Genomic DNA, 27,905 nt, shown 5'->3' with positions numbered 1-27,905 from the left:
AAAAAACACAACCATAAATGTTCCAACAATCCTATATCCCGAAAAACTTCCTATAAGCAAGTTAAAGTATGACAATTTATTGTCTATGTGTCAGGACAAATCCCCTCGGAGTACAAGAATTTCTATTCTTCTCTAGCAGTAATAAATACACCCCATGCTCAAAGCTGACGACGAGATGTCTCTACAGCAAGCAGCAAGTAAGATAAGAAATTATAAAGAGGAAAAGACGAAGAAATTAACTTAAGAAATAAAACTTTTTGTTAGTTTTTGAATAAAGCATTAAACTTTTGGTATATACGCCTTTTATTTAAAACAGAATGACGCAAATTGTCTCGTATATCCTAATATCAGAAGGGCGTAACAACCAAATATGACAGGTAATACCGATTTTTACTATCGAGCAATTGCCTATCAAATTGTAATGTTTTTATCCTACCACAGTGAAAAAGTCAACAATTTTCGTAAAAATTTTGATTTTTTAAACGTTTTTTACGTCTCCTGTAAACTTTACTTTTTGGTTCATGCGCCCTTCTGATATGACGCCCTCGATATGATAGTGTCATTTTTTGAAAATCAGTAAACTCTATTTCATAGGTATGTTGATGAGGGCCAAAAGCAAAGGCATGCTTTTAATGCTAAAAATGCTGTAAATCGTTACTGTCTTCTTCAAAAGCGAATATCTTTAATAAATATAAAGCTACTGAGATGAACCAAAACAAACTATCGACAAAAGATGTGTCTAGAAGATAAAATAATTTTTAAATTCCTTGCTTTGTTAACATATTCCACAGAATGTTTTAAACTTAAACCAAAATATCAACATTTTGTTTTTCCTCATATAATTGACAGATTGGAACTTTCATTTTGAATTTAGAAAGAGATACTAAAAAGCGAAATAATTTAGCTACAAATTGCTTAAAAAATCATCAAAATTGGCCCACTAGAACAAAATATGTTAAATTTTAAAGAACATCAAAATTTTAAGGTGCCCGTATTTCGTGCCAGTGAGTGTATATGACACACAAAAAAATTACAACACAATATATGAGAAACATGTTTTATGATCAAACCTTCTTGATAGTACGATGTTTTTTTTAAGCAATGCGTTAAAAAAATGAAGCTATAAAACAATAAAGAAGATCAATCTTATATTAAATATTAAAATTATCTTACTAAACTATTTAAAATAAAATTTTATCCTTTGTATAATAGATTCATATCAACTCCATTTCAAAATTCCATGTTTATTTTCTTATTAATTTTGTATAATACATCATACCGGTTATCACATTACTTCATTAACCCCAATTTACAAATTTTATTCCAACCGTTTTTCCCTTACAATCTAAATCACTTGTCAACAAATTCAATTAATACATATTTAGTGATTAAATAAATATAATATTTACAGAAAAGCGATCTAAAATTAATTTAAAAGCAATCCTACAATTTGAACGTTAAGGTAGTTTTATACCTCATCAAACTTATTTCATAAGAAGATGTATAAGTTTCTAAAAAGTATATAGAAAAATAAGTTCACGTAATTAATTTTATATTAGGCCAAATTTATTCTCCATTAACTTCATCGTACTGGGCAAATTTCAGAAACACTTGTTCTAACGTTGTTTGGCTAAAACTATATTCTTCAATTTCTAGTTCCAGTTTTGCTAAAAAATACACTCATGAAAGAGAAATTTCGGAAACAAATATAAATAGGTATTCACCTTTTTCAAGTTGCATAAAACAATTAGCTAAAGATGGAACACTTTGTTGAGGGACACTGAAGACCAACCTATCTACAAAGGTTTCCTGTAGCGTTGCATCAGGGAACAACTCTAAAATCAACAAAAAATATTAGGAACGCATATCACTACTAAAATATAGTCTTGGTCTAACATAATCTTTAAAACTGAAAATTTACACGGCGTTTTTCGATTTGTTTATCACTAGTCATTATTTATCAAATAAACAATGCTGGAAGTACACACACGCCTAGAGGACTCGAGGCGCCACAAAAAATGCGAGGTTCAGCTAGGCGCCCCGAGACATTGCGCAAAAACACGCCAATAAAATTTTGCCAGTACATACCTAAATAAATATATTCTGAAGAATAATTTTGTAAAAATAAAAACAATCAGGCGCTTAACGAGATAAGTTTAAAAGCACTTTTGGGAGCATTTGGGCAAATTTTTTTTAATCCAATTTAAAACCGACCTGAATGCCGAGAAAATAAAAAAAAAACAGTGAAACCGACAAAATCAAATTACATATATTAGTTTCAAAGAGAAAAAGATAAATCCGCCTGAGGTTATTTTTGTTTTCATTTTATTTTTGGTATTTTACAGAGGCATACTCATCTACGCTTTGTTTTTTGATCCTTGGCTGTTACGTCATAGAAACTGACAAGGATCGAAACAAACTGTATTTTCGATTTTATGTTGCCGAGGTGGGGTGTATTAAAATTAAAAAAAAACATAATGCTGCATAAAAACGTAAAATATTTGCTATTTTACCTAATAATATTAAAACAATTTTACATTATAAAATATAAATCTTTACTTTTAACTGAGGATAAAAGAGACTAATCAGTAATTTTATAATCAGAGTAGTAGTGCTTATGTTAATGATAACAAAAAAGCGAAAACAGTGTCTAGAAAGTCTGTATCATAATATCTTTCATGTACAGGGTGGGTCAAATTCGACGCTTTTAAATGGAAACACCCTTTTCTATAGGAGATAGACGAAAACTAAGATCGGTGTCTGGAGCTCAATTTTCATCAAAAACATGATGGTGAAAACCGCACATCAATATCTGTTACCGTTTCGGAGTTACGGGGTGTTTTTCAAAAATGTGCATTTTAACAAATCGCTGTAACTTTTTTGCTATCGAAAATTTTGTATTTCTATAAAAACATTTCCAAAGCACTTTTTTACCTAGAATTTAATGGTTTAAGTATAATTTTTTTAAAATTAATAATTTAAGAGTTATCAACAGAAAAATTGATTTTTTATTTGGGACACCCTCTATATTTTTAATTAACTGAAAAGAATTTAAAATTACCTTTTCAAAAATATAGTACACTTGATATTTTGTTATAATCCTCTTCGAAATACAGAATTTTTAAAAGTTCGCCACTTTAAACTAGTAGGCTTTGGACCCTTTATTGATGATATGCCCTTAATGGAACTCGAAAACATATTTTTCCAGCAAGACGACGCACCGCCTCTGATCGCTGTTATCAGCAAATTTTTGCATACAATTTCAAGAGTAATTGAATAGCCAACCAAGATTCCAGCCGTTGGCCGTCGAGGCCGCCTGACTTAGTGCCCATGGATCTAATCCTATCGATATATTTGCGGAAAAATAAAGGTTCCTTGTTCTTCCGTATAATCTAGACAAGAATTAGAATTACTTAGCAGTTATGAGAGGGTATCTTTCACCGAGTTAATGAATTCCGCGAGAAATGTTCAAAAACTGCCCCGTCTGTCCATAACAGAAGACGGTCGATATGTCGAACACCTATAGCAAAATCTCATGTCTTGGTTTGCTATTTCTTTTTCTTGTTATTAGATATAGTTTAAATGTGTTGATGTTGATTAAATATATTTTAAATAGTTATAAAATTCTGCATCTCTCATAGCAAATATTATTTTCGTTTTAATTGATGCTCACAGCTAGATTTTTTGCATTACAGCCGGTGCCGTTCAAAGCCTACTCATTTAAAGCGGGCGAATTTTTATATACTCTATATTTCGAAGAGGAATCCAGCAAAATATCAAGTGTGTTATATTTTTGGAAAGGTAATTTTAAATTATTTTCAATAAATTAAAAATATACAGGGTGTCCCATTATAAAAAAATTATACTTAAACCATTAAATTCTACGTAAAAAGGTGCTTTGGAAATGTTTTCATAAAAATACATAATTTTCCATAACAAAAAAGTTACAGCGATTTGTTAAAAGTGCATATTTTTGAAAAACACCCCGTAACTCCGAAACGGTAACAGATATCGATATGCGGTTTTCACTATCATGTTTTTGACAAAAATTGAGCTACAGACACCGATATTAGTTTTCGTCTATCTTCTATAGAAAAGGGTGTTTCTTTTGTCATTTTGGCCTTTGATTGTCATCCGTCAAGAGAACTTATTGTGGTTAGAAATCAAAAGTTGGTTGTTTTATAAGCTAAATATTAGGCTTTCTCTGTGGATACAACTGACTACAGCAAGTTATTGCCAGAAGATTCTATTAATTTTAATTGTGTTTTTTAGACATTGTGAATGATCATAAACTAAAAAGTATAAAGTGTAATTGAAGCCACTAATTTATTCCACTAATTGCGAGGTTCTGAATGAAGCTTTAGCACAGATTATACAGATTATAAACTTTGTTTTTTCTTTATTGTTTTTCGTGGTTCCAATTTTCGGAATCGGGCACTAGTTAGGTTACTAGTTTGCGCACATAGCACGCCCACTTATTGCCTCTAAAATTGTGCACAGCGCCTGACCGGCACAGTTATTAGAGATATATCGGACAACCGAATAGCGTCATGCAGTATTTACGCGTACCTTATCTTATCATGGTTACGATATACGCGAGTCAATTTTTAACCCTACATCCGCTAATAACGTTACCGCTTGACGTAATTTGCGGATCAATTACACCAAGCGCTATTTCTAAATAACGTTTAAAAATTGCTTAAATGGGCATGTGCTGGTATTTGACAACCGGGGCCGGCCGGCGAGATCTTTTATTTTAGGTTATGTTTGAATTGTTTTGAATTATTACTTTAGTTTTATTAGGTAACTTGATATTTAAGTAGCTGAGATTAGTTTTAATTAAATAAATATGGCCCAAAATATGGATTCCACCTCTTCCAGTATTAAAGAACATATAAAGAGGCTTAGGTTTACAGCAGATGACGACTTAGCCCTTCTAAGCGAATTTGTTGCTTGTTGCCCTAAACCCACTGGCAGACGTTGAACAATAAAGCACTGGAAATAAGCACTTTAACCCTTTAGTTTTAAAATACCTAGTAAACAAAACAATTTTAAAGTTTTAAAATCCATGTTAGGTTAAGTTTAAATAGCGGACGCGACGCGAACAGAATTCTTTCCGATCCGATGACTATAAATGAAGAGAGTTAATACCACCTCACGTAAAGGAAATAACACCTGGTCTTGTTAACGTCCATGCATGCTATTCGGTTTAGCGATATCTCTCTATTACGCTCTTTATTGTTATTTTACGCGAGTTTATTTTTGCGCACAGGAAATTTTACTCGTTTGAACATCGTCATAAAAAACAATTTTCGTACCACGAATTAGGGATAAGATTTTTATCTGTATACATATAGTATACCTAGTCTGTGGCTTTAACTCAGATCGCAACGTCATGGAAATATCTTATTTTGTCATTTTTGTTTGACGTTTCACTTGACACATTTAAGTTCAATTTAAATTTGCGGATTTATTGCAATTTTTATAGTTTATTTTATTACTGATAAGGCATTGGTTAAGATTTGAATTACGGTGAGATTAACGGTCAATAAACCTTAGCAAATGACTTGACATGGAAAAACTTTTCACTAGTGGGTAATCGTAATATACAGGGTGTCAAAAAATAGTGTACCTAACTTCGGTGGGTGATTCTACAGATAAAAATTAAATAAAAAGTTCCTATGAACATATGCTAGGGCAAAAGTTACAGCACTTGAAAGGGTAAATAAAAATAATATATTTTGCTTATTTTTAAGAACATTGGTAAACAGTTGTTCTTGAAATTTGGTACTCTTCCACATATTTTAATGCCAAAGTAAAGGGCGAAATATAAATAGTGTAAAATTCTGTAACAACCCTCAAAGGGTACTTTATATTAAAGTAGAGAGTACAACTAGTCATACTTTTTTATCGTTAGTACAGTAATACAGTAATTTCAATGAATTATGTCATTAAATTACATAAAATGGCTTTTACATGCTTTTTATGTCACCCACTTTTTAGAATCACCCACCAAACTTATATATACTATTTTTTGACACCCTGTATATAGGGTCTTTCAAAAAGCATGTGTCATCTCTCGTTCAAGTAAAAATGAGATTTATTTTTCATCCGGTCCGATTCTGCTTTGTTTCGTAACTACAGGAGGTTAAAACATCTTTTTTTATATTTATTATAAGGTTCTTCCAAGTGTTTTTAGCGATTCGATTAAAATTTGAAGGGTAAAAGTTACTATGTTACTAGTGCTACATATTGTAAATACATAAATTGTATTGTATCTAAAAAAAAGTCCTCTAAAAAACGTGTGCGTTACTGACTTTTTTCTTTTGTTGGCAAAATTGTGTCGATCGATAAAAATGCTGATTAAATTCTCATCTCTCCATTTCGATCTCCTCGATGAGACCTACGCAATATTATTAATCGTAATAATTAATTAAATAAAATAAAATTAATAAATTATTTATTTAATGTAATTTTTTAATAAATTTAGAACACTGATGTACAGGGTGTCCCACTAGGAATAGCTCTCGGCTGTATCTCGGAAAGTATTAGCCTTACGAAAAAAAAATTTTGTGACTAAAGGGGCTATGAGAAATTGCTGGAAATTATTTTCAAGTTTGTAAAACGGCCGCTAGGGGGCGCAACTGCTATGGAAAATAAGAAAATAGAATTTTTACAGAATATTGCCTAGATAATGAGTACTATAAATAATAGCTTCATAAGCATCAGTAAATTTTGGATTTTTTTTGTTAGAGCCATTTTCCCCTATCTGCTAAAATTAAGTGGTGGGGGGAGGTTAGATCTATCTTTATTTAAATGTTAATAACTCCGGACTGGATGATCAGAATCCAATAAACGAGGGCTCGTTTAAAAGAGCGTTGCTTACTCTATATTATACCATAAAAATAATAATAATAAAGTTTTGAACGTAGACGCTAGGTGGCGCTTTCTTACAATTTAACAAACATAGCGCGTTTTTTTCAAAAAAAATAAATACAATAGTATATGTAATTTTAGCTGATAGTAAAGAGTAGTAAAAGCTTAAAAAGTCAGCGAAAACCGCATCTTGATCTCTTCTTTCAAACCGAAGATATTAGCAAAATTATAATAAATACCAAAAAATACGCCCTTAATTACCTTGTTTTTACAACACGATATCAGTAGCCCTCTTGATTATGCCCATTTTAACGAAAAATAAGATAGAAACAGTTAGTTTATTTTAAAATCGACGAAATACCAGAGTACCATAATACCAGATGTATTAATATCTAATAATTAAGATATTAATAACAGTGAACAAGAAACGATGATTCAGTGAAGTCATTGTAGGCTTTGGAAAAAAGTTGCTTTTGACGTAATAGTATAAACGTCAAATTGTTATTAGATCAACATTTTGGTAGTCTTAGCAGTGTTTTTTTTTTATCTTTTAATTGCTTTTTCAAAATTCCTTTATTATTTGAAGTAGTTGAAGTTGTTGGCATTTTGAAAAAGCATCAAAAGACTATCAAAATAACACTAAAGACAGTTGTCAGTTCAAGAAAATATTATATTATACCGTATGATCGAAAAATAACGGCGTCAGCGATGGCTATGAAATAAAGATCGCTGTCATTTTATATGTAAAATTTTATGGGGAATGTCATCGATCGTCATTTCCAAGCTAACTGGACGGCGATCATACGGTACAACACACCATTGTCTGCCATTTTCAAAAAAATATCTAATAGTTTTTGGAATTACCTAATACAAACTCCTTTAGTTGTTCCAGTCTGTCACCTGTTTCTGAAGTGGGAGTAGATTCCCCACCTTTTAGTTTCATTTCTAGTGTATATCCAGCACCATAAAGATTCTTTAAGTGTTGCGTAGAACCTAAACATCTAAATTGGAAGAATATTATGCAGTTAAGTAATAATCTTAATTCATGTCTTCATAGTCTGTTCGTAGATAACTATCATACGAGATCATATTATAAGTACCTTAATTCTCCTTTAACCATGATGCCTACTCTCGAACATAAAGCATCTGCTTCTTCCATTGAGTGCGTAGTTAAAATTGCACCTCTTGATCCCTAAAAACCAATTACAATCATTTCAGAGAGCACTTCTAGATTAAGGATTCATTACCTGAAAACTAGCAAGTATTGTGTCCCACAGGAATCTCTTACTTCTTGGATCCATGCCAGTACTGGGCTCATCGAGCAGCACTATTTTTGGATTTCCTATCATAGACATGGCAAAACTAAGTTTCCTTTTTGTGCCGCCCGAACACTGTTTCACTTGCTTATCAACGTGGTCATGAATCTGCAAACCGCTAAAATCGAAATGTAATTAGTTACTGAGTATCATTTTAGTTAAAAAATTGAATAGGTACTTTATATAGTTATTAACAATTCTATCGATATCCTCATAAGGGACCCCTCGAATCGCAGCATAAATCTCTAAATGCTCGCGTACTGTTATATTTCTCCATAAGGCGTCATGCTGAGGACAATACCCTAGTAATTGAAAAGCAGAATTCAGATTGGAAGTTATACTTTGTCCACCAATATAAACCTGAAAAAAACATTAAAATTGAGACACTTCTCATAAAATTTTATATATGAAAATAAAAAGAAATATGTTAGTTGTGATGATAATCTTACTTTTCCTCTTGTTGGAGCTTCTTCTGCAGTAATAATTTTCATTGTAGTGGTCTTTCCAGCGCCATTATGACCTAATAATCCAAAAACTTCCCCAGCATCTACCGCTAATGATAACGATTTTACAGCAACCTTAATTTTCTCTTCTTCGTCATCGAATTTACAACATGACGATCCTTTAGTTTGATTTTTATATACTTTGTTTAAGTTCTAATAGTAGAAGGAAAAAAATAAAAATATATAGGTATAGGCATTTTGATTTGATTGTACCATTGCGATAAAAAAAAGTAGTACAAGAATTAGTAGTCCCAGATAGAACTACTGGTCTATAAGGATATCGAGAAGTGGATATCGTCGAACAATACAATTATGCCACCTAACTTTTTAGGCGTTACCATGAATTTGGTAATAATTGGTAGGTATACGTGGCGAATTAAAAGTAAAAAATATACCTACCTTTTAAAAATGGGCAATTTTTCAAGTTTTTTTTATTTTATTATAGACCAGTAGATTAAATCATATTTTGTTGTACTACTTTTTTTGATCGCAATTACCTGTTTATAAGAAATAAGTATTTAATATATTTTTTAAATAATTACCTGAACCATTACAACTGGTGGAGTCCCATCGTGCATAGCTGTTAGATTGAGAACTTTGTTTTTTTCGTCTTTAACGTCTTGGTCCTCATTTGTGCCAACGTCTGAATCAATAATCTCACTAATATCTTCAGTTTTATTCTTAAAAGTGAGAACAATGAATTAATTCAACAAATAATAGTATCTATAATCCTAACAAAAATGCTTCAAACTAGGGGCGGCTGATACATAAGCGCTGCAGGATTCCAAGAAAAATTTATATTTTGTCCTAAAGGAACTTAGGATAAAATATAAATATTTCTAGTTTCTCTATTTTTTTTTAATTTAACCATATAGTTAAAACCGCGCAAGCAAGCGATCTACATGTACTGTCTCATTTTATTCACATTACATCGGTAAAATATGTTTATAACATAACACTTTGATAAAATAGTAGAAACGGTTATATGAATATTGATGTTTTTTTTATGAAATTTCAATTTTCTTCTTACAGTATAACTTTTATTGCCTCATTGCTTGGTTGATATTTTCAATAGAGTTTAATGTTGAAAAGTTCATTGTATACCAGAAAGTGGCTCACCCCTATAACTTTTTTATTTTAATAATTATATTTTCTGATAAAAAAAAACTAAAAAACTTTTTAATGTTATTATATGATATAGTCTAATGGTGCGTTTCGACTTGAGCACGCACGAGCTGAGCGTGAGCGCACGGCATTCGTTCGCGCTCTCGGCTCCGTTCAAATTAAAAACTTATTTTTCGACGAATGAAGTGATCCACTTGTGCGCACACAGCAGAGTTGTGTTGGTGAAAATAATGGACGACCAAGAAATAGTCGGGGCTGCAATCATTGTTATGCGCAGCTTAATTATTAAAAAGAAGAAAAATCGAAAACATCGTTGCTGGTGGCAAACCCAAATGTTTAGAATTCGATATAATTTACTGCAACAACTTAGTGTCTGAGGAGGGCTCAGGAACTCATGATCAGTTCAAAAACTTTACAAGAATGACCAGGCCCGACTTTGAATATTTACAAAATTTAATAACACCAAAAATTACGAACAAAAGATACAAATTTTAGAATAGCAATTTCATTAATATCGACATATTCAATATTAATTTTATTTACAAGGTCTTGCCATGCGTTATTTTTTTTGTTGTTTTTTAATAATACGAAGAATGTTTAACGTCCCATAATAGAGGCAACTTTTCATATTCTTCAATTAATAATAACGAAGATTCATTGATCCATTCCATAATTTTAATAAAGAAATCGAAAAAAAATCACGCACGCACGCACGAACGCAGACAAATTACCGGTGCATTCGCGCACACTTTATGTGTGCGCCTTTAAACACCCCAAAAAATCCCTTTAAACACGAACCAAAAATCGACACCAGACGGTTCACGTTCGCGGCTGCTCGCGCACAGACAGATTCAGAGTGAGCGTGTGAGCTGTGCGCGCAGCCGTTTACACTTGAGCATTCGCGAAGGATCAGTGCGTGCGTGCTCAAGTCTAAACGCACCATAAGAGCTAGCAGCGTTTTCGAGAAAGTATTTTAAGAAAGCTGGCTCTTTGATATATCTTTTACTATGCTCTCTGGAACAGCATGCGGCCGAACTCTGACTCTCGGTCTCGAACTCTGACTCCTCGCTTGGTAGGCGGAATCTACGCGCTGCGCTATGGAGACTCGCTCGGTTTATATTCAATACTAGAATTTAAAGGAATAATAAAAATATAGGATTTCTTTCAATGCGCAGTAGGGAACGCAACGTTTACCGGCAGCCACACGGTCCGCATGCTGTTCCAGAGAGCATAGTAAATGATATATTAAAGAGCCAGCTTTCTTAAAATACTTGTTTTCCCGACGTTGCCGTTGGTAGCTCTCGTACTAATATAGATCTAGGATTAATTCTAGGATTAATTGACGTATTCAATTAATCATATCACTTCCTGTTTTACAGGAAATAACAACTTCTGATTTTTTTCGGTATTTTTTACTATATTTGATAGAAAATTAAACACTGTATGGAATGACATATCATATGGCAACTGTTGACATTTTCACTCTGAAAGCAATAAGTAATTTAAATTTCAAGAATAATAGATTTGATCATCTAATGTTTTTCGTGTCTTTTTCTCATTTTTTTTTTTCAAATGATGCCGGTGAAAAAACATTTTTCATGAATAATGTGATACCACATATTTGGTATCCGAGTCATTGTCGTTAAATTTAACATACTATTTTTTAAGCAAAAATCGTAATTTTCTGTCAAATATATTAAAAAAAATCCGAGGGTACCATTTAATAACCAAAAGTTATGGTCATTTCCGGTAAAACAGGAAGTGACCTAAACTAATTGAAGCCAATAAATCCTGATTTATGTCGTCTTAACTAACACACAAAATTTACTTTTTTTAATTGAAAAAATAAAAAAGTTGTAAAGAATAGAGTTCCAAAAAATAGGTGTGAGCCACTTTTGAAAAACATCCGGTATGAGCTATTTATCTCATCTATTATTGACAAACAAACCAAAAAAAAAGAGCCCTTTTGAGATATATTTTTCAGGAACAGTGTTCTGTAATAATAATTTCAAGCTAAATATACAGGGTGGTCCGAATTGTATTCCGGAAACTTCGCCAGCATATTCTGCAGATATAAATAAGTAAAAAAGTTCGTATAAATGTATGTCCTAAAATGCTTGGTTTCGGAGATACAGGGTGTAGAAGTTTCATTTTTATTTCAATTTTTTCCAAATAATTTCTGAAGTAACGTCAATATTTGGATGAAAATTGGTGTCTGGGAGTTTTGTGACACGAGAAATTTGATTTTGATGTCAAAATGACTCCTATTTGTAGGAGGCGCCACCTACACGTGTTTTAACTGTTTTGAAGAGTAATAATTTTTCGTAAAAAATACATTTCCATTACTTTTTACGTAAAAAATGTCTCTTGGTAAAAATCAATAACGGAAATAGTCAATACATGTCATTATTGACAAAAAATAAGCACACATTGAGTATAGCTATTTGGCTGAAATAATTTTTTATTTTTTTAAATTAATCATAAATTTTTCTGCGAAAAAATGATGATTAAACAATTTCCGTTGAACTTTTGGCACAAAAAGATTTCCAATTTATGATTTCAGTTTAATAACTATTTAGTCAACATGTTTAATTATGTCAATGATGACAAGTATTGATTATTTCGATTCCAAATATCTCGAGAACCATTACTCGTAGCGATTTTTACCAAGAGACGTTTTTTTATGTAAAAACAGTCGTAAATGTATATTTTTTACTCAGTAGTTTTAATACAGGTATGGACGAAAAGTTATTACACTTCAAACCAGTTAAAAATATTTGTAGTAGTAGGAGTCATATTGATATGAAAATCAAATTTCTCATGTCAAAAAACGCCCAGACACCAATTTTCATCCAAATATTGACGTTACTTCATAAATTATTTCGATTTTTCGTGGAATCTACACTCTGTATCTCCGAAACTAAGCATTTTAGGACATACATTTATACAAACTTCTTTACTTATTTTAATCTGCGGAATATGCTGGCGAAGTTTCCGGAATACAGTTCGGACCACCCTGTAGAAACGAAAGAGAAAACCATAACTAAGATAAGAAACGGATATAGGCTTAGGTAAAAAAATGCTTACCTTTTGTAAAAATTGGAATGCATCACTTGCCCTGCCACCACTTTTAACCACATCCACGACCCGCAGGAGCATGAACCACAGAGGGATATTAACTATCATGCCCACTAGTAAAATAATTATTTCGGGTGTACAGTAACTAGCTAAATTAAGTCTATCACAGGCTAAATTTATGCTACACAGGCGATATACGCGCTGAATATAGTACAGTATAGCACAAGGTATGTACATGGTGTTCGTTAAGGAGAAAAGGCAGTGAAGGATCATTGCTATTTGTTTACCTAAAATAATATATACAAGTTAGGTATGTTTTGTTTTCAATACCTAAACCTTTGAATAAAAATACTATGGAAGAAGCAACATAATTATTCTCAGAAGAAACAAAATTAATTAATAACAGTTCAAAACATGTTAATTATTTTTAAATATTGTTGTTTGTAATAAAATTTAACATTAATATAAACTGTTGTAATGTAAAATGTTTAATTACAGTCAACTAGAATTCTTTTGTAAAATAAATTCGTTTGTCTCGACACAATAATTTATATTATTTTATTTCCTAATTTCAAATCGGTAAATTTTATGAAAAAAATACGTTGGGTAAAAGAATTTCCAAATACACAGGCTATCCGAATTTATGTTTTCCAATTGCGGAATTTTCCCTAAAATTTAGTTAACAAAAATAATAGGGATAGTCTAATTTTTCTCCTCACTTTAAAAAAGAACTAGTCACTGAACGAGTCGTTCATATGAACGAGTATTAAAAAGAAATCACAAAATTCGATTCACTGCTTAGAATACGATTCATTCATTGAATCGTGGCCAGCACGGATCCATAAAATTTGGACGAACGAGTCGTAAGAATTGAATCGGATCACATCGCGACTCGTTAGTATCTACAGCTCGTTCGTCCAAAAAATCGTGAGAATTGATTAATTGCTTACAATACGGTTCGTTCAAATGAATTGTGCCCATCACGGATCCATAAAATTTGAACGAACGAATTGTAAAAAAGAGTCTTAAGAATTGAATCGGATCACAATGCGAGTCGTTCGTTTAAAGAATCGTAAGAATTGATTCTTACGACTGCTTACAATACGGTTCATTCAGTCGAATCGTGGCCAGCACGGATCCATAAAATTTAAGCGAACGAGTCGTAAAAAAGAGTCATAAGAATTGATTCGAATCACAGTGTGACTCCTTCGTTTCTATAACTCGTTCATTCAAAGAATCGTAAGAATTGATTTATTGATTACAATACTGTCCGTTTAGAAAGTAAATATTAGAATCACGTACTATGAGCTTGGGTACCCAAACGTTTGTAATATAGGTAATATGCTATATGATATAAATGATATATAATATAAACATAGATAAGTAATTAGTTAGTGTTTTAGTAGTACCAATACTACCGTAAAATTTTATTATTCTATCCCTTTTTGTTTTTAGAGTAAAAAATAAAACCTTTATTATATTCCGCTATTTTTGTACTGCAGTATTTTCCCTATGATTAACTTTTGACCCAACGTTTATATTATTTTTTTTTGTATTTCTTTTGACTCGGTATGAAGCAATTTTACTTACCAACATTCATCACATCTAAACCGATAACAAAAATTGAAGGTATCCACCCAATAAATGTTGCAATATTGGGTAGTATGGATTGGGCTGAATCGGTTTTGTCAAATATGTAACTCAAACAGGTACAGCTTAATATCGACGAAGGGCAATACAGAAATATTAAAACGCTAAATGTAACAATTGAGGGCCACTCCCTCAATCCGGGAATATCAAAGGCTACCATTATTATGACCAGAATTGCACATATCACAACCATTATTACGCACAATACCAGAAAGTATGTTAAGAAATACGTAGAAGTTGACAGACCATTTACACGGAGCTGATTTTTAGTTTTCATCTAAAACAAGTAATTTAAAATCAATTTCAGTTAATCCTCAAGTTTAGTTAATACACAAAAACAAAATATAGTGCAACTCTTTAATCGGAACACACGATATTCGGAACATACTATTGCGGACCCGTTGGACTCGGCTTAACCTGACTAATACGCCCGCCCGGAGCCGTTCGAGAAACGAATGGAATAATCTAGGCGGCTAAAAACGTTCGAGTAAAATCTGGACTGTCTGTTACTCTCATATACAGAGTGTCCCAGGAATAAGTGCAAATATTTTAAGGGGTGGTAGATGTCGATAAAAGAAACATATTTTCTTTTTATCGTCTTTCAAATAAGTCCAAAATAACGGAGTTATTTTACTTTAAAAATTTCCAAAAAAAAATGATTTTTTGCTAAAATATTGAGAACAACTGGATTTTTTCTGGGTTTTCTTTCTTGTAAATTTAATCTAACCTATGTTGTCATATTATCAAGAAATGATGTTTTTTTCGCGAAAAAAAACTCATAGGCGTGTTTTTGGGGTTGAACTATACTACCAGTTAAAATACTTGCACTTATTTCTGGGACACCCTGTATAACCCAACGCCTGGGGCTTGAGGAGGATAGAAACAACTGATCGTTCGACGTGTACAATTGCCACGCTAAATTCAAAATAAATTCCTTTTAGATAAATAGTTAGATAAATTGTAAATAAGTTATCAATAGTTCTTATTAGTTATTGTTTTGTTACTTAGTGTAAAATAAATTGTGTTTAAATAAATTAGACTTTCTATCCACATGAAACCGATGAAAAACGAAACAATACAATAATAACGCTACCTCCCTAACTGCAACGTTCCTTATAGACTTGTCAGTTAAGTACCATGGTGTCTCCCTGCTTTATATTTTGCATTTCTTTCTTCTTGAACAACCCGTTTGAACTTGAATGTATAAATCAGTTCACTTCTGATATTTAATATACAGGATGTCAAAAAAAAATAGTGTAGCTAACTTCGGTGGGTGATTCTGCAGATAAAAATAAAAAAAATTCCTTTGAACATATGCCCTAAAATGCTTCCCGAAGAAGTTACAGTCCTGAAAATGTTAAATTCAAATCTCATATTTTGTTTATTTTTAAGAACATTAGTAAATTAAAAACGCATTAAACAAGTTGCAACAGAAACACCTTAGACAACTGTTAAGAATCAAATAGTACCACCACGTCTCAAACGTATCGGTTTTGAAAAAGCTAGCTGCATAGCGCTGAAATTACGATAACTAAATCCCGCTTAAGATCGACTGTATACGGTAAGAGAAAACCGGGGGATAACTTAAAAGGTACAAGGATATTTTTCCATAAAAACTCAAAAGGGATAAGCATATAGAATCAGTGGGGGGAAGCAGCGCACAATAGAACGCAATGAAGAAGAATTGTAAACTCATTTAACAACTGCAACCAAAAAGTAATGAGATCTTTGGATGTCCGGAGTACGGAAGAGAGATAGCATCTCGTCGGCGAGTAATATTCTCTAATCGAAACGATCCGCTAATGAGAATATGTATGAATATGTTACAATTAGCTGTTCCGATTAAAGAAGTTGCACTGTAATTGGTTTTACAAGCTCATTAAATTTTACCTCTCTATCATAGACCAAATCAATAGCCAGACTGATAGGAATCATGACAAAAACAGTACCGACACAAATGGTAGCCGTTGTAGCAGCTACATTGAGTCCTTCTGGTTGCATAGTTTGTTGGAATGGTTGAGTCATAACTTTAATCGGCTCAAAATTTCCGTACAAAATTTTATCTGGAGTTAACAACCTGAAATCGAAATATTTTAAAGACTCTCTATATAGAGTAAGATCCCAGAGCGATCAGACATAACTTATTTTCACAAGGATGAAACCTTAGGCTCTCAGTAGTGCTTTGAATATAGGCGTGTTTGTGGGGTTCGCCCTGTGACACCTTGGCAGATACCTGGTGAGAAAGGTAACTAAAAGAAATAAATGAACTTATTTTTACATGTCTGATTTTTACTTATGTTATTAAGACAACTATTATAAAGTTATATTTAATCAGTCAGACTGCTTGGAATGACCAAACATCCTCTAAACACAAAAATTATTCAGCCGTAACTGTGATGAGGGCGGGAAAACTATGCGTTTCCGAGTAAAGTATTTAAATATTTTAAAAATACTTAGGTACTGCTTTCGATTTAATAGGTTTGCATCTCTATTTAAATAAGATTAGTTGTAAAAGTAAAAACAATACATACTTATGGAGCCGATCGGCCGACTATTTGATTGCTTGTGAGCGCGGCTTCATAAAAATTATATTGGTTATAAATCTGCAACTAAATAGTCGGCCGACTAAGAATTGCATGTCACCCCCAGGCTTATTTTCCAATATTTCCTTTTACAGTATCCAAACTATTTAAAAACGTAAGTGAGAGAATTCAAGGTGTCTTTTTTCAAATTAATATTTTTTTTAGAAAATATGCGATAATTCTTTTGTCTATATAGTTTATATGCAATAAATGAATTTACTTTAATAATTATTAATTATTACATTAATAAAAAAGTTAATCTTACTGAAATAGAGATGCAAAAATATTAAATCGAAAGCAGTAAGTATTTTTAACATATTTAAATACTTTACTCGGAAACGCATAGTTCTCCCGCGCTCATAGTCACGGCTGAATAATTTTTGTGTTTAGAGAATGTTTGGTCTTGTATGTTGTTGTATTTCTGTTACAGGGCGAACTCCACAAACAGGCCGGTAATCAAAGCACATGAGAGCACTACAGAGAGCCTAAGGTTTCATCATTGTGAAAATAAGTTATGTCTGATCGCTCTCTGGGATCTTGGACTAATATCAGAATAAATTTATACAAATAGAAATTCTATTGAATTTATTACCTGTAAATACTATTGCTTATTAGATTTAACGTTATTGGCAGACTATGTTGAAAAGTATCGTTATATAGTATGGTAATTTTGTAGTCGTTGTCAGAAAAGCTGTAGATATTAAATGCTGCAAGATGTGGAGCAAAACTTAATAAAGATGAAAAATTGCCATCATATGTGTCAATTTGACGTACGCCTAGGTTGATTAGCTGATCTAAAACAAACAAATTAAAATGAATCGCAAAATTTCAATACATTTTTGTATTCTTTGCATAATATAAAATACACAAAATATAGGAAAATATTTTGCTAACTACTAAAGCTGCTAGAATTTAATAATATCTGCTAAAACTTTTTTATTATTAACATTTTGAGAAAAATGCATCCTTTACAAAAATTGTTGCTTGTTCATGGAAATTTGAATATGAAAAAACATGGTTTAAACATTTTACAACTAGCATAAGTTTTTATAAATAATGCATTTTTCTCAAATTGTTAATAATAAATAACCTTAAGTCTTTCCTCCTATAAAGACAATCCGGAGACGTACTGTATGCAACTTAAAACTACAGATTAATAATAACTTCTTACCAATAAATTGTGTAATGTCACTGCTAGATTCGTTGTGAATCGCAATCGTACTCATTCCTTCGTAAGTCGTACCATTTAGTTCCAGCGATTTGCTGATGCTTTCCGCACTTTGGAAATAATTATTGAAATACAAGCTTAAAACGGCACAAAGTAACGGTAATAATATCATAAAGTAGAGTTTCTGTAAATCTCTGCACAGCCTCAAAGTTCTTAATTTAACCAATGCCAAAATAGTTTGATATGCGTTAGGATTACATTCAATCTTTTCTAGACCAATGCCGGTGATTGGTGATTTAGTTTCTGATATGGCTTCCAAACATCCAATTTCCGTAACATCTCCTCCACCTAAAATTACATACCTGTTACATACTAAGGACTGGCAAAGGTTAGTCTTGGGTCGAGATTTCCGTATGTAAGAAGAGTACAATGCGTTTATAATGTACTGAACAAAGAGAGGACAGTAAACACGTTGCCAAACATATGAAATAAACCGAGAAACTGTGCACATCGCTAAGATACGTGGAAGGGGATATAGCAGATTTGTCGCAGTTGACCGGTCGACCCAATCAGTACCTCTGTCAGTACTTAAAGTTCTACCGAAAGGTGTACGTCATGCGTTCAGCTTCACGATTTAATTACGTCTCGTGATACTTAATTTGTTCATTTATTAACGAATCGTTGTAATTTTCCTTATAGCTTGAATTTTTTTAAGTGCAAGCTAGAAACACTTGCATTTTTGGTAAAAATAAGTGGAATTGAGTGGGTGTTCGATAGTGGTCGCGCTATTAGAATTCTGAATTCAAAAATCGATATCTCGAAATCTATTAAAAATAATAGATTGTAGTGTTTTCAAGAACATTGTTAATATTTCTGCTGTATTTTCTTTGTAGACAGTATGTGAAAATCTTTATCAATAAAAAAATTACATGATTGCTGAATATTGTTATGCTCTAAAAGTAAATGGATGGATTGTTTACAATTTTTGAATAGAAAAAACAACATTTTCGATTTTTTTTTATGTAAACATATTGTAAAATATCCGCTCTTGAAAATAAAAAAAGTTTCAATATCTAAAGTGGTTCTTGAATTATGGCCTGTTATGTGTTAAAAAGTTCAGTTTTTAAATTATCGCGATTACTGACGTTTTCTCGTTATAAAAAAAGGCACCCTAACGATATCCTTATAATTCCATTTCAGATGCTCAGAAACATGTCTAATGATTTTATCTAGTTATCTCTTGAAAAAAAAGTCTTTTAAAAATAAGCGGTTTGCGATCGTGATTTTACTTTACTTGATAGGGAAAGGCGTATCGGCAACGCCGCAACAGCACACCGTCGCGCGTCACGTCGGTCGGTCGCATTTCTCTCACTCCGACTTAATAAGATCCCTATACGATTTACTTCCACACATGTAAATGCCGACCCAAAAGTAACAGTTGCCGTATGTAATTTATTTAAAAAAAATCATGTAACCTTTTGAGTCTTGTCCATTGGAAAGTAAACTATTTCCTTCGTTCTGTAGGCTTTGATAGCTCGTACTTTTACTTTGCAAACTTAAGCTTCGACTAAGAGCTCGATTTCGTACAATCTTTTTTGACAAATTTTCTACTGCTTCATCAGGTTCATCTTCTCCTTTCTCTAAATGAAGAAAGACTTCTTCTAAAGTTGTCATTGAAACTCCATAACTCGAAATACCTATAGTTGAAAAATATATATTTATGATTTAGGTTCAGACACAAGTTATATAGTACAGTTTGCTACGACGCGACATGTGGTCGAGTACTTTGAAGTGAGAAATCGTATTTCGTATATCTGTATACTTAATGTAACAAGAAGAATATAAGATAATCCTAAATCCTATCATGTAAAGTATTGATGGTACTCTCAAAGAGAAGAAATCGATTGATTTCTTATATGTGGAGGGTTCAGAAGTCAATCAATGTAAGTCAATCAACAATTGCATTGAGATAATGAGGTATAAAAAACATGATTTAAAGAAATGAAAGTAAATTTGTATGACTTTGTCAACAAGCTATGGTCCAAACATAACAACAGATAATGCTCTCTCATTCACTCTCTAACTCTCTTACCTATTTTACTACTTTTATTATTAATTTCCAGTTCGATGGCACTAAATAAAGAAGCAAAATTATCTACAGCGTTGTGGGGTAAAATAAAACTCAATTCCCTCCCGTGCCTCCTTGCTTTTTCGGCCTTGGGAACATGCGTAGTTACAAGTCTTGCTATCGCCTGCTCCTTTGGATTACCTGTAAGAATATTTTGTAACAAAAATATAAAAATAAATTAATTTTTACCTTCAAGAACTAACGTTAGATGATAACCAATTCCGAACTTATTTTTTAAGAACAACGAACTTCCACAACACCGTATACTTCCTTTTGAGACAACAGCTTTTCTGTCCGCTAAAAAAAATAGTATATTGTTTTATGAGGAGTAAAAATACTATACATTTGACATTACAGGCGAGGTAGAAAAAGTAATTTTTACTCAGAATAAACTATTGCTATTTTGCCTGCATGCTATTTTTTTTTCAAGCATCACAAATAATTTCTTATACAATTTCAAATACTGCAAATAATATTAAAAGGTTTAAAAATAATATCTTGTAAGTAATATGGTAAGTAATTGTATATCGAGAAACTATGGTTAAACTCGTTGAATTTGACACTTTATCAGTTTAATAAAGATATTGGGTATAATTATAAGTGCTTTACTTTTATGCCTAGGAGTTAAAATACTTGTGTGACGTTTGAAAAAAAATTGTCTTAATGATATAAACATATCGTTTAATACCTAATATATCAGCTTCATCCATGAAATGTGTTGTCAATAAAATAATTTTGCCATGTCGGCGGCTTTGCAGTAAATTCCACATATGCCTTCTTGAATACGGGTCAACACCAGCAGTGGGTTCATCCAAGATTACAATCTAAAAATACGAAAAAATAGTTGTTTTCCTTATGTATGTAAATATTAGTTTTCCTTATGTGTTGTATAAGTGCCCACTATCAAAATGTTAACTCTCCATTTTTTTAAATACTTTAAATATTTACAGATTATTTTTTATAAAAAATATATTTGCTTTATCGTGGCTTCAACCTTATTTCTGTACATTTAGAAAAAATTGTGCGAGTATTATCTTAAAAAACGTTTGCTAATATATAAAAGCATTTGGAGAACCATTTTCAAAACTATTAAAATTAAAATTACCTATTTAAATATACAGGTTGTTAATTTGTTTATTACTCGCGGCAAAAGCTTTATGGTTGAAATATGGAAACCTCGGCCCGCTCGTCGAGAGACGACGCGACGGAACGAGTCGGCAGCTTAGCCTAGTACTCATTTGGAATGTAGGCAGTGTTGCCATTCTGTTCCCCAATAAGTAACCGTCCAGTTAACAATCTGTATAATAAAAAAACACTGCCACAGACTTACTTTAGGATCTCCTATAACCGCAATACCAACAGAGAGTTTTCTCTTTTGTCCTCCGCTAAGATGCCTCGCAAATGCGTTTGCTTTCTCTGTTAAATCGACATCTTTTAAGGTCTTACTAACTTCCTGTTCGATTTTTGAAGATGGAATGCCCTTAAATTTATAAACAATATTAATAGGGTAAACCAATAATATAGAACACAAGAAATATGAAAATAAAAAACACAAATTTTTAAAACAAAAATGTAATTCTTTCAGTGTATAATATTTGTTGATAAAGATTTTTTTAGTTTATATAGTCAATTGGCAATTACCTATGGAATTAAAAATATCAATATTAAAAAATATGACATCTCGTCATTTAATTTTGATTTGTTGATACAGATGCAGTTCAACGTTTTTATTTTTTTAATAATTTTAAATATGGCACGTGGTTTCTAAATAATGAAAAATTTGTAAAAGAATTATATTAATTCTTTTACAAATAACAAAAATCAATATGAGTAGAGATACGAAGATGTGGTTTCTAATAATATTAGAGATAAGTAATTAACAGGGTGTCCCAGAAATAAGTGCAAGTATTTTAAGGGGTGGTAGATCTCGATAAAAGAAACATATTTTCTCTTTGCCGTTTTTCAAATAAGTCCAAAATAACGGAGTTATTTCACTTTGAAAATTAAAAAAAAATGATTTTTTGCTCAAATTTTAAGAACCACTGGATCTTTTCTATAGTCTCTCCAACGAGAAGATCCGTGACAGTGATAGATGTGTCTGTCATTTTATTTTCAAAGTAGTTTATTTTATTTTACAAAGAAATAAGTTGGTACAACTGGAACACATAGCAGGAAATTAATATATTCAAAATTTGACTGACAAGACAAGTGATAACTTCAAAATATTGTGAAAAAACTGTATAAAATTGAAAAAATGTAATCGAGTTATTTTATTTAACAAAAAAACGGTGTGTTAATACAAAACAAACAAGAACTAGACACGAAATACTAAAAAAATATAAAAAAGAACTATTTCTTACTTCCAAGCTTCATGAAACTTCCGGCATTTATGATTATATTTATCAATATAACTTATGTACAAATACAAATTTGGCATTTGTAATATTCCACAGGAATAAATAAAATAACATAAATAAAATAAACTATTTTATTAATAATAACACTTACCAAATTTTATACCTTAAAGGTTGATTAATTAACTTTAATCTTAATTTTTTTAAACCAGTACCTTTTGACATTATTTTTCTGCAGTACTAAAATTCATTATTTACCTATCGTGTGATGTCGATATTTTACAGCTACTCCAGTTTGTAGTATGTGTTTAGTATGATCCTTCTACCATATACGAGATGCACTTATCTACGATGAAATGGTACACAAACTTTATTGATGGTAACTTTATTGGTGTATAAGACTTTCTGCCTGGGCAGAGAGTATTAACCATAAACTGTGCTCTGGGTCTACAGTTAATTTTCACTCGATTTTTCCTCCACTTGACTTCAAAAGACACAAAACACACGTAATAACACGAATCAAAATGCATCATATTCCAAAACGCAGGGTATTTGACAAAAGTTGACACAAAATTATAACCTTTAATTTGGCAAGACTTTGACAAGCGTCAAAAATCTAAAGGCGAGTTCATACGCATCGGCGTCCGTTTGTCGTTCATCGTTCCGTCAAACCAATAAAATTGAAATACGATCTGTCATTTTTGAAATAAACCAATAAAACTGGTTAAACACGAAAAGAGACGACGCTTGACGGATTTATATTTAAACCCATCCATAGTTAACTTAAAAATTATTAGAAATTTTTATTTAGTAAAATAAATAGATTGGTATGTGACATCATCTGCTTTTCTTCTGTCATCGTCTGTCGAAATCTTACCTGAGAAAAAAAACAGAGTATAAAAAAATGTTCAATTTTTTTTTGCGAAAAAAAACTCATAGGCGTGTTGCTGGGGTTGAACTATACTACCAGTTAAAATACTTGCACTTATTTCTGGGACACCTTGTATAATAAAAGCCATAAATCAACACTACCTTGACGTTTGCAAAAAATTCCAAATGCTCTTTAGGTGTCAAATTATCGAACAGTATATCATGTTGGGGGCACACTCCAGTCATCCGACGGATCTGATCCATTTCATTTTGATTTCTACAAGAATTTTTTAAAATATAGTAAATAAATTGATAAAAAATATAAATTCTTCACAACATAATATTACATTTATTTGTAATACCTAACATCGTATCCAAAAATATAAGCTGTTCCAGAAGTAGGTGCTGTAAGTCCTGTTAAAATATTAAATAAAGTAGTTTTCCCTGCTCCATTGTGGCCCAATATTGCCGTAATGTGGCCCTGATATATTGTGAGATTAATACCGTTGATGGCCTTAACTTCTGGTTTTCTAAAATGCTATAATAAAAGTATTTTATTTTTACTCTAAATTATTAATTTGCTATAATTTACATGAAAGGATTTGTACAAATCTACAATTTTGATTGCTTCTCTTCCTTTCATTTCTCTCGGTAAAGGTTCAAAATCTGTCAATACCTCTTCACCTGTGTTTAGCGAACCTACAGATCCCAAGGATTCCCCATTAGACAGAGGTATTTTATTTGCTGGACGCTTTGTACACCAAAATGATGGATTGAAACAAAAAAATGGCGATCTCTTAACACCATGTTCACCTAAAATAAAGTTAATTATGTTTAAAACATAATTTGTAATTCCATAAAGTAAGTTGTAAGGTATGAAATAGCTCAGAAGGCTATTTAGAGGAACTCATTACGGCTACTTCTTGACAATTCGTATGGATCAATTTGATAATTTTCAATAAGTAGCAATAGCAATACTGTATTTCTTTTGAACTTGTATAATATATTTTATATGAACGGAAGTGTAACAAATTAGGCATAGAAAATTAAGTCCTCCTACTCTGGGTGACAGCCTACAAAGGTATACAGAGAAGACCAGGCTACTAGTAACATAGCGGTTGCTGGACGAATTTGCGTTTACCCGATTACGTTCGTAGGTACCTACTCGAGATTCACTGCCGGCTGAAACGCTGAAGCGCCTCGTATTTAGTCGGCTGGTCGTCAGGCAGTATGCAGTGGCAGTTGTGTGCTTGGACGGGTCGGTCGTGACAGACTAGGAATACGACGCGAGGAGTGCCGAGTATTTATTATTTTCATTTTAAGTGTTTACCTTCACTTAAGGTAACATTTAAAATAAAAATACTTAAATATTTATTATTTGAGTGTGTTTACAAGCCAAAACTCAAAATAAATAATAATAATAATAGCTCCCGTATACAGCGTTTGACGCCTTGGGAGTAGCAAGGTACAGCTTGCCATGCTATTAGAGCCGTTCGGTATACAAGGAAGGTAATGTGGCTAGTACTACGCTTCAACCGCCTATTATTACCTCAGGATTGTGAATCACAAGTAGGTAAGTAATCACAATCCTACTCATTTAAGGCTGAGTCGACCTAGGTACCCAAACTATTTTTGTTTTTAATAAAAATAGTCGGCTGATGAAATGCCGGGTGTGGAATTCGAACCCACTACCTTGAGATTGGTAGACGAGAGCCTGTACCTCTACGCCACCGGGCACCTTTTTTAAAACCTTTTCCTTAAAATAAATAAGTTCTCTAAACCCAAAACTCATTTCCAGAATTAAAAAATACATCAATAAAATTAAAAAAATAACAAGTGTTCAAAAAGACCACCTTCTTGTGCTAGACAGAAGACTAGGCGGTGGTAAAATCCCCGTCTGACATTGGCTAACATATTAGGGCTAATAGTTTGGAAAGCCTCTCGTATTTTTACTTGAAACTCATCCAGATTATTAGCCCTATTGTGATCATACACTTTGGATTTTACATAACCCCACAAAAAGAAATTGGGAGAAAGATGTGCTGATCTAGCGAGCCACAAAATAGTTCCATATCCACTAATTAAACGGTTGGGAAAAGTATTGTTCCAATATTCTTGAACAAAACGAGCATTGTGAGCAGGGCAACCATCTTGTTGAAACCAGACATTGTGGAATCTTTCTCCCAATAATTCACGAATTCTAGGGACAATCTGCTGCTGTAACAAGTCCAAATACTTTGCAACAGTTAAATTACCCTCTCTAAAAAATGAACCAATCATATGCTCCCCTACAAAACCACCCCAACGTATTTGTGTAGGGTTATGACTACTCAATAAAGGAAAACTTGATTCGTCGGTGAAAACTATACACCGAATAAAGTTTTCATCTAAATTTCCCTTTTCCATTACAGATTCACAAAACGCCATACGCGGAAATTGGTCTTCATGGAAAATATCTTGAGTTTTGCGCGCTTTATACTATCGGTATCCATTCTTTCTAAGGACTCTTTTAACCGTACTAGGTGAAGAATCTGTTACCTCAGGAATTTGATTACTTGAAAACGTGGGATTTTGATCCGCGTAGCATAAATGAACACCTGTTTTAACTCCTGTTTTTCATTAATCAACACATCAGGCTTTTTGGGTTTTTGTGGGGACACGCACCCATGTGTTTCAAAATTATTAATAACTCTTGATATAGTAGGTAAAGATAGAATTGGCCTGTTTACAAAAGTTTGTGGAAAAATTGTTTGTATGTCCCGATAAGACCTATTTTTTTACAATTTGAATTTTCTCACGAACTTCGTAAACATCCATTATTTTATTTAAAAAATAAATTTTACACGAGAGCTGTCGCGAGAATCTATGTATTCGTTTTGGGTATTAAAACACGAATAAATTCAAATTCTGAAACATTCTTGTCGCATATCTACCTGTTTTTATATTATCGAATTTTTTCGCCTGCTTTTTATCTGGCGGACGGGTATACGCTAATTCGTCCGAGTTCTGCCTATGTTACTACTACGGTGGTCCGGTCTGTATATAAGGTAATGAAAGACAAAATGATCTAGCTAGCAAGGGAGTGAACACTCCACTAACTGGATAAGAATTGTACTATGCCAAAAAGAATTGTCCTATACCAAATGGAAACCAACTTAAAGCAGAACTCAAGAACCTGGAACTCCATCCGTAACCTAAAATGGGAATCCTCCAACGATCTAAGACACTCGAAGAAATTTCCCAGAACCTTAATAAACTATACTATACTATACTACAACCTCAGTAGAATGAAGCATGGCTATAAATAGCATACATATGCATCTAGAAATTCTGACTTTCAAACATCCACTGCGACTAGTATTTTCATATCCAATTGTCTAGTATTAAAGTCCGAATATACATTTTCCTTGGGTTTGACCGGAAATTTGCTTATAAATGTGAACAACCGGCTACGTCGCTTCACATCGCATGGCCGTGGCGTGACTCCAAATTCGTTGTTTTAAAAATATTATTAGATTTGGCTATAGGCGCCCTCTGTGTCATTAATAAAGAACTGTCTCATCGAAAACATGCTGTTCCGTAAGCAATAGCCATCTGGATTATGTGTTATCTGTGGTAATAGTAAAATTAAAGTAATAGGATACAGTATAGGAGGACACGTCCCGTCATCGTCACGACGAGCTTCCGCGCGATTTCGACAGAAAACATGAAGTAAATGGAAGATAGACATTGCGGGTAGTAGGAATACATATTCCTACTACCTAAAAAAATACAGTAACCTTATTGAAAATTATCAAATTGATCTATACGAATTGTCAAGAAGTAGCCATACTGACTTCCTCTAAATAGCCTTCTGAGCTATTTCATACCTTACAAACTTATTTTATGGAATTACAAAATATGTTTTAAACATAAAATATTCTTTGCCAACAGTTAACATTAACTGTTGGCAAAGAATATTTACCGTGGTAGCCAGCGCGCGGTGGCTCGACGTGACGGTGACAGTACGTTATAGTGTGAATCGCGCCTTAAGGTAGCGATAACTAACTTCTCCCTTCTCATACAATCTATATCTGATATTATACTCACTTGGTACAACATTATCTAAATAATATGCTATAAATCCATATAAAACAACGTCAACCGCCATCATAATCAAGCTTCCGCCAAACGGCATGTCTGGTCCATCCCAAACATTCGACAAATTTACACCTTGACCGGCTAGATCCATGAGTAAAGCCTAGAATTTATGATA

At 32.5% G+C, this 27,905-nt stretch overlaps 1 protein-coding gene across 2 annotated transcripts in view; it reads right to left on the bottom strand.

Moving 5' to 3' along the window:
* Positions 1-914: 914 nt before the first annotated feature.
* LOC115875948 (ATP-binding cassette sub-family A member 5-like) overlaps positions 915-27,905 on the bottom strand; it is an 82,094-nt gene continuing 55,103 nt past the window's right edge. For both annotated transcript variants that reach the window (XM_030891554.1, XM_030891555.1), the window contains 22 exons: positions 27,740-27,890; positions 24,243-24,463; positions 24,013-24,188; positions 23,813-23,927; positions 21,757-21,906; positions 21,115-21,250; positions 20,616-20,723; positions 20,391-20,567; positions 19,774-19,995; positions 18,302-18,646; positions 17,723-17,924; positions 16,439-16,625; positions 14,489-14,825; positions 12,908-13,185; positions 9,238-9,375; positions 8,642-8,848; positions 8,371-8,552; positions 8,124-8,310; positions 7,977-8,068; positions 7,741-7,877; positions 1,725-1,835; positions 915-1,667 (listed from right to left, as the gene is read on the bottom strand). In XM_030891554.1, coding sequence (XP_030747414.1) covers positions 1,567-1,667; positions 1,725-1,835; positions 7,741-7,877; positions 7,977-8,068; positions 8,124-8,310; positions 8,371-8,552; positions 8,642-8,848; positions 9,238-9,375; positions 12,908-13,185; positions 14,489-14,825; positions 16,439-16,625; positions 17,723-17,924; positions 18,302-18,646; positions 19,774-19,995; positions 20,391-20,567; positions 20,616-20,723; positions 21,115-21,250; positions 21,757-21,906; positions 23,813-23,927; positions 24,013-24,188; positions 24,243-24,463; positions 27,740-27,890 — 3,960 coding nt within the window. In that variant the 3' untranslated portion in view covers positions 915-1,566. The remainder of the gene's footprint in view (positions 1,668-1,724; positions 1,836-7,740; positions 7,878-7,976; positions 8,069-8,123; positions 8,311-8,370; positions 8,553-8,641; positions 8,849-9,237; positions 9,376-12,907; positions 13,186-14,488; positions 14,826-16,438; positions 16,626-17,722; positions 17,925-18,301; positions 18,647-19,773; positions 19,996-20,390; positions 20,568-20,615; positions 20,724-21,114; positions 21,251-21,756; positions 21,907-23,812; positions 23,928-24,012; positions 24,189-24,242; positions 24,464-27,739; positions 27,891-27,905) is intronic.

Source organism: Sitophilus oryzae, unplaced genomic scaffold (assembly GCF_002938485.1).
Source record: "Sitophilus oryzae breed Bouriz unplaced genomic scaffold, Soryzae_2.0 scaffold_1396_pilon_pilon, whole genome shotgun sequence".
Lineage (NCBI taxonomy): Eukaryota > Metazoa > Arthropoda > Insecta > Coleoptera > Curculionidae > Sitophilus > Sitophilus oryzae.
Note: the sequence above shows the minus strand (reverse complement) of the source record. Positions and strands in the feature narration are given on the sequence as shown.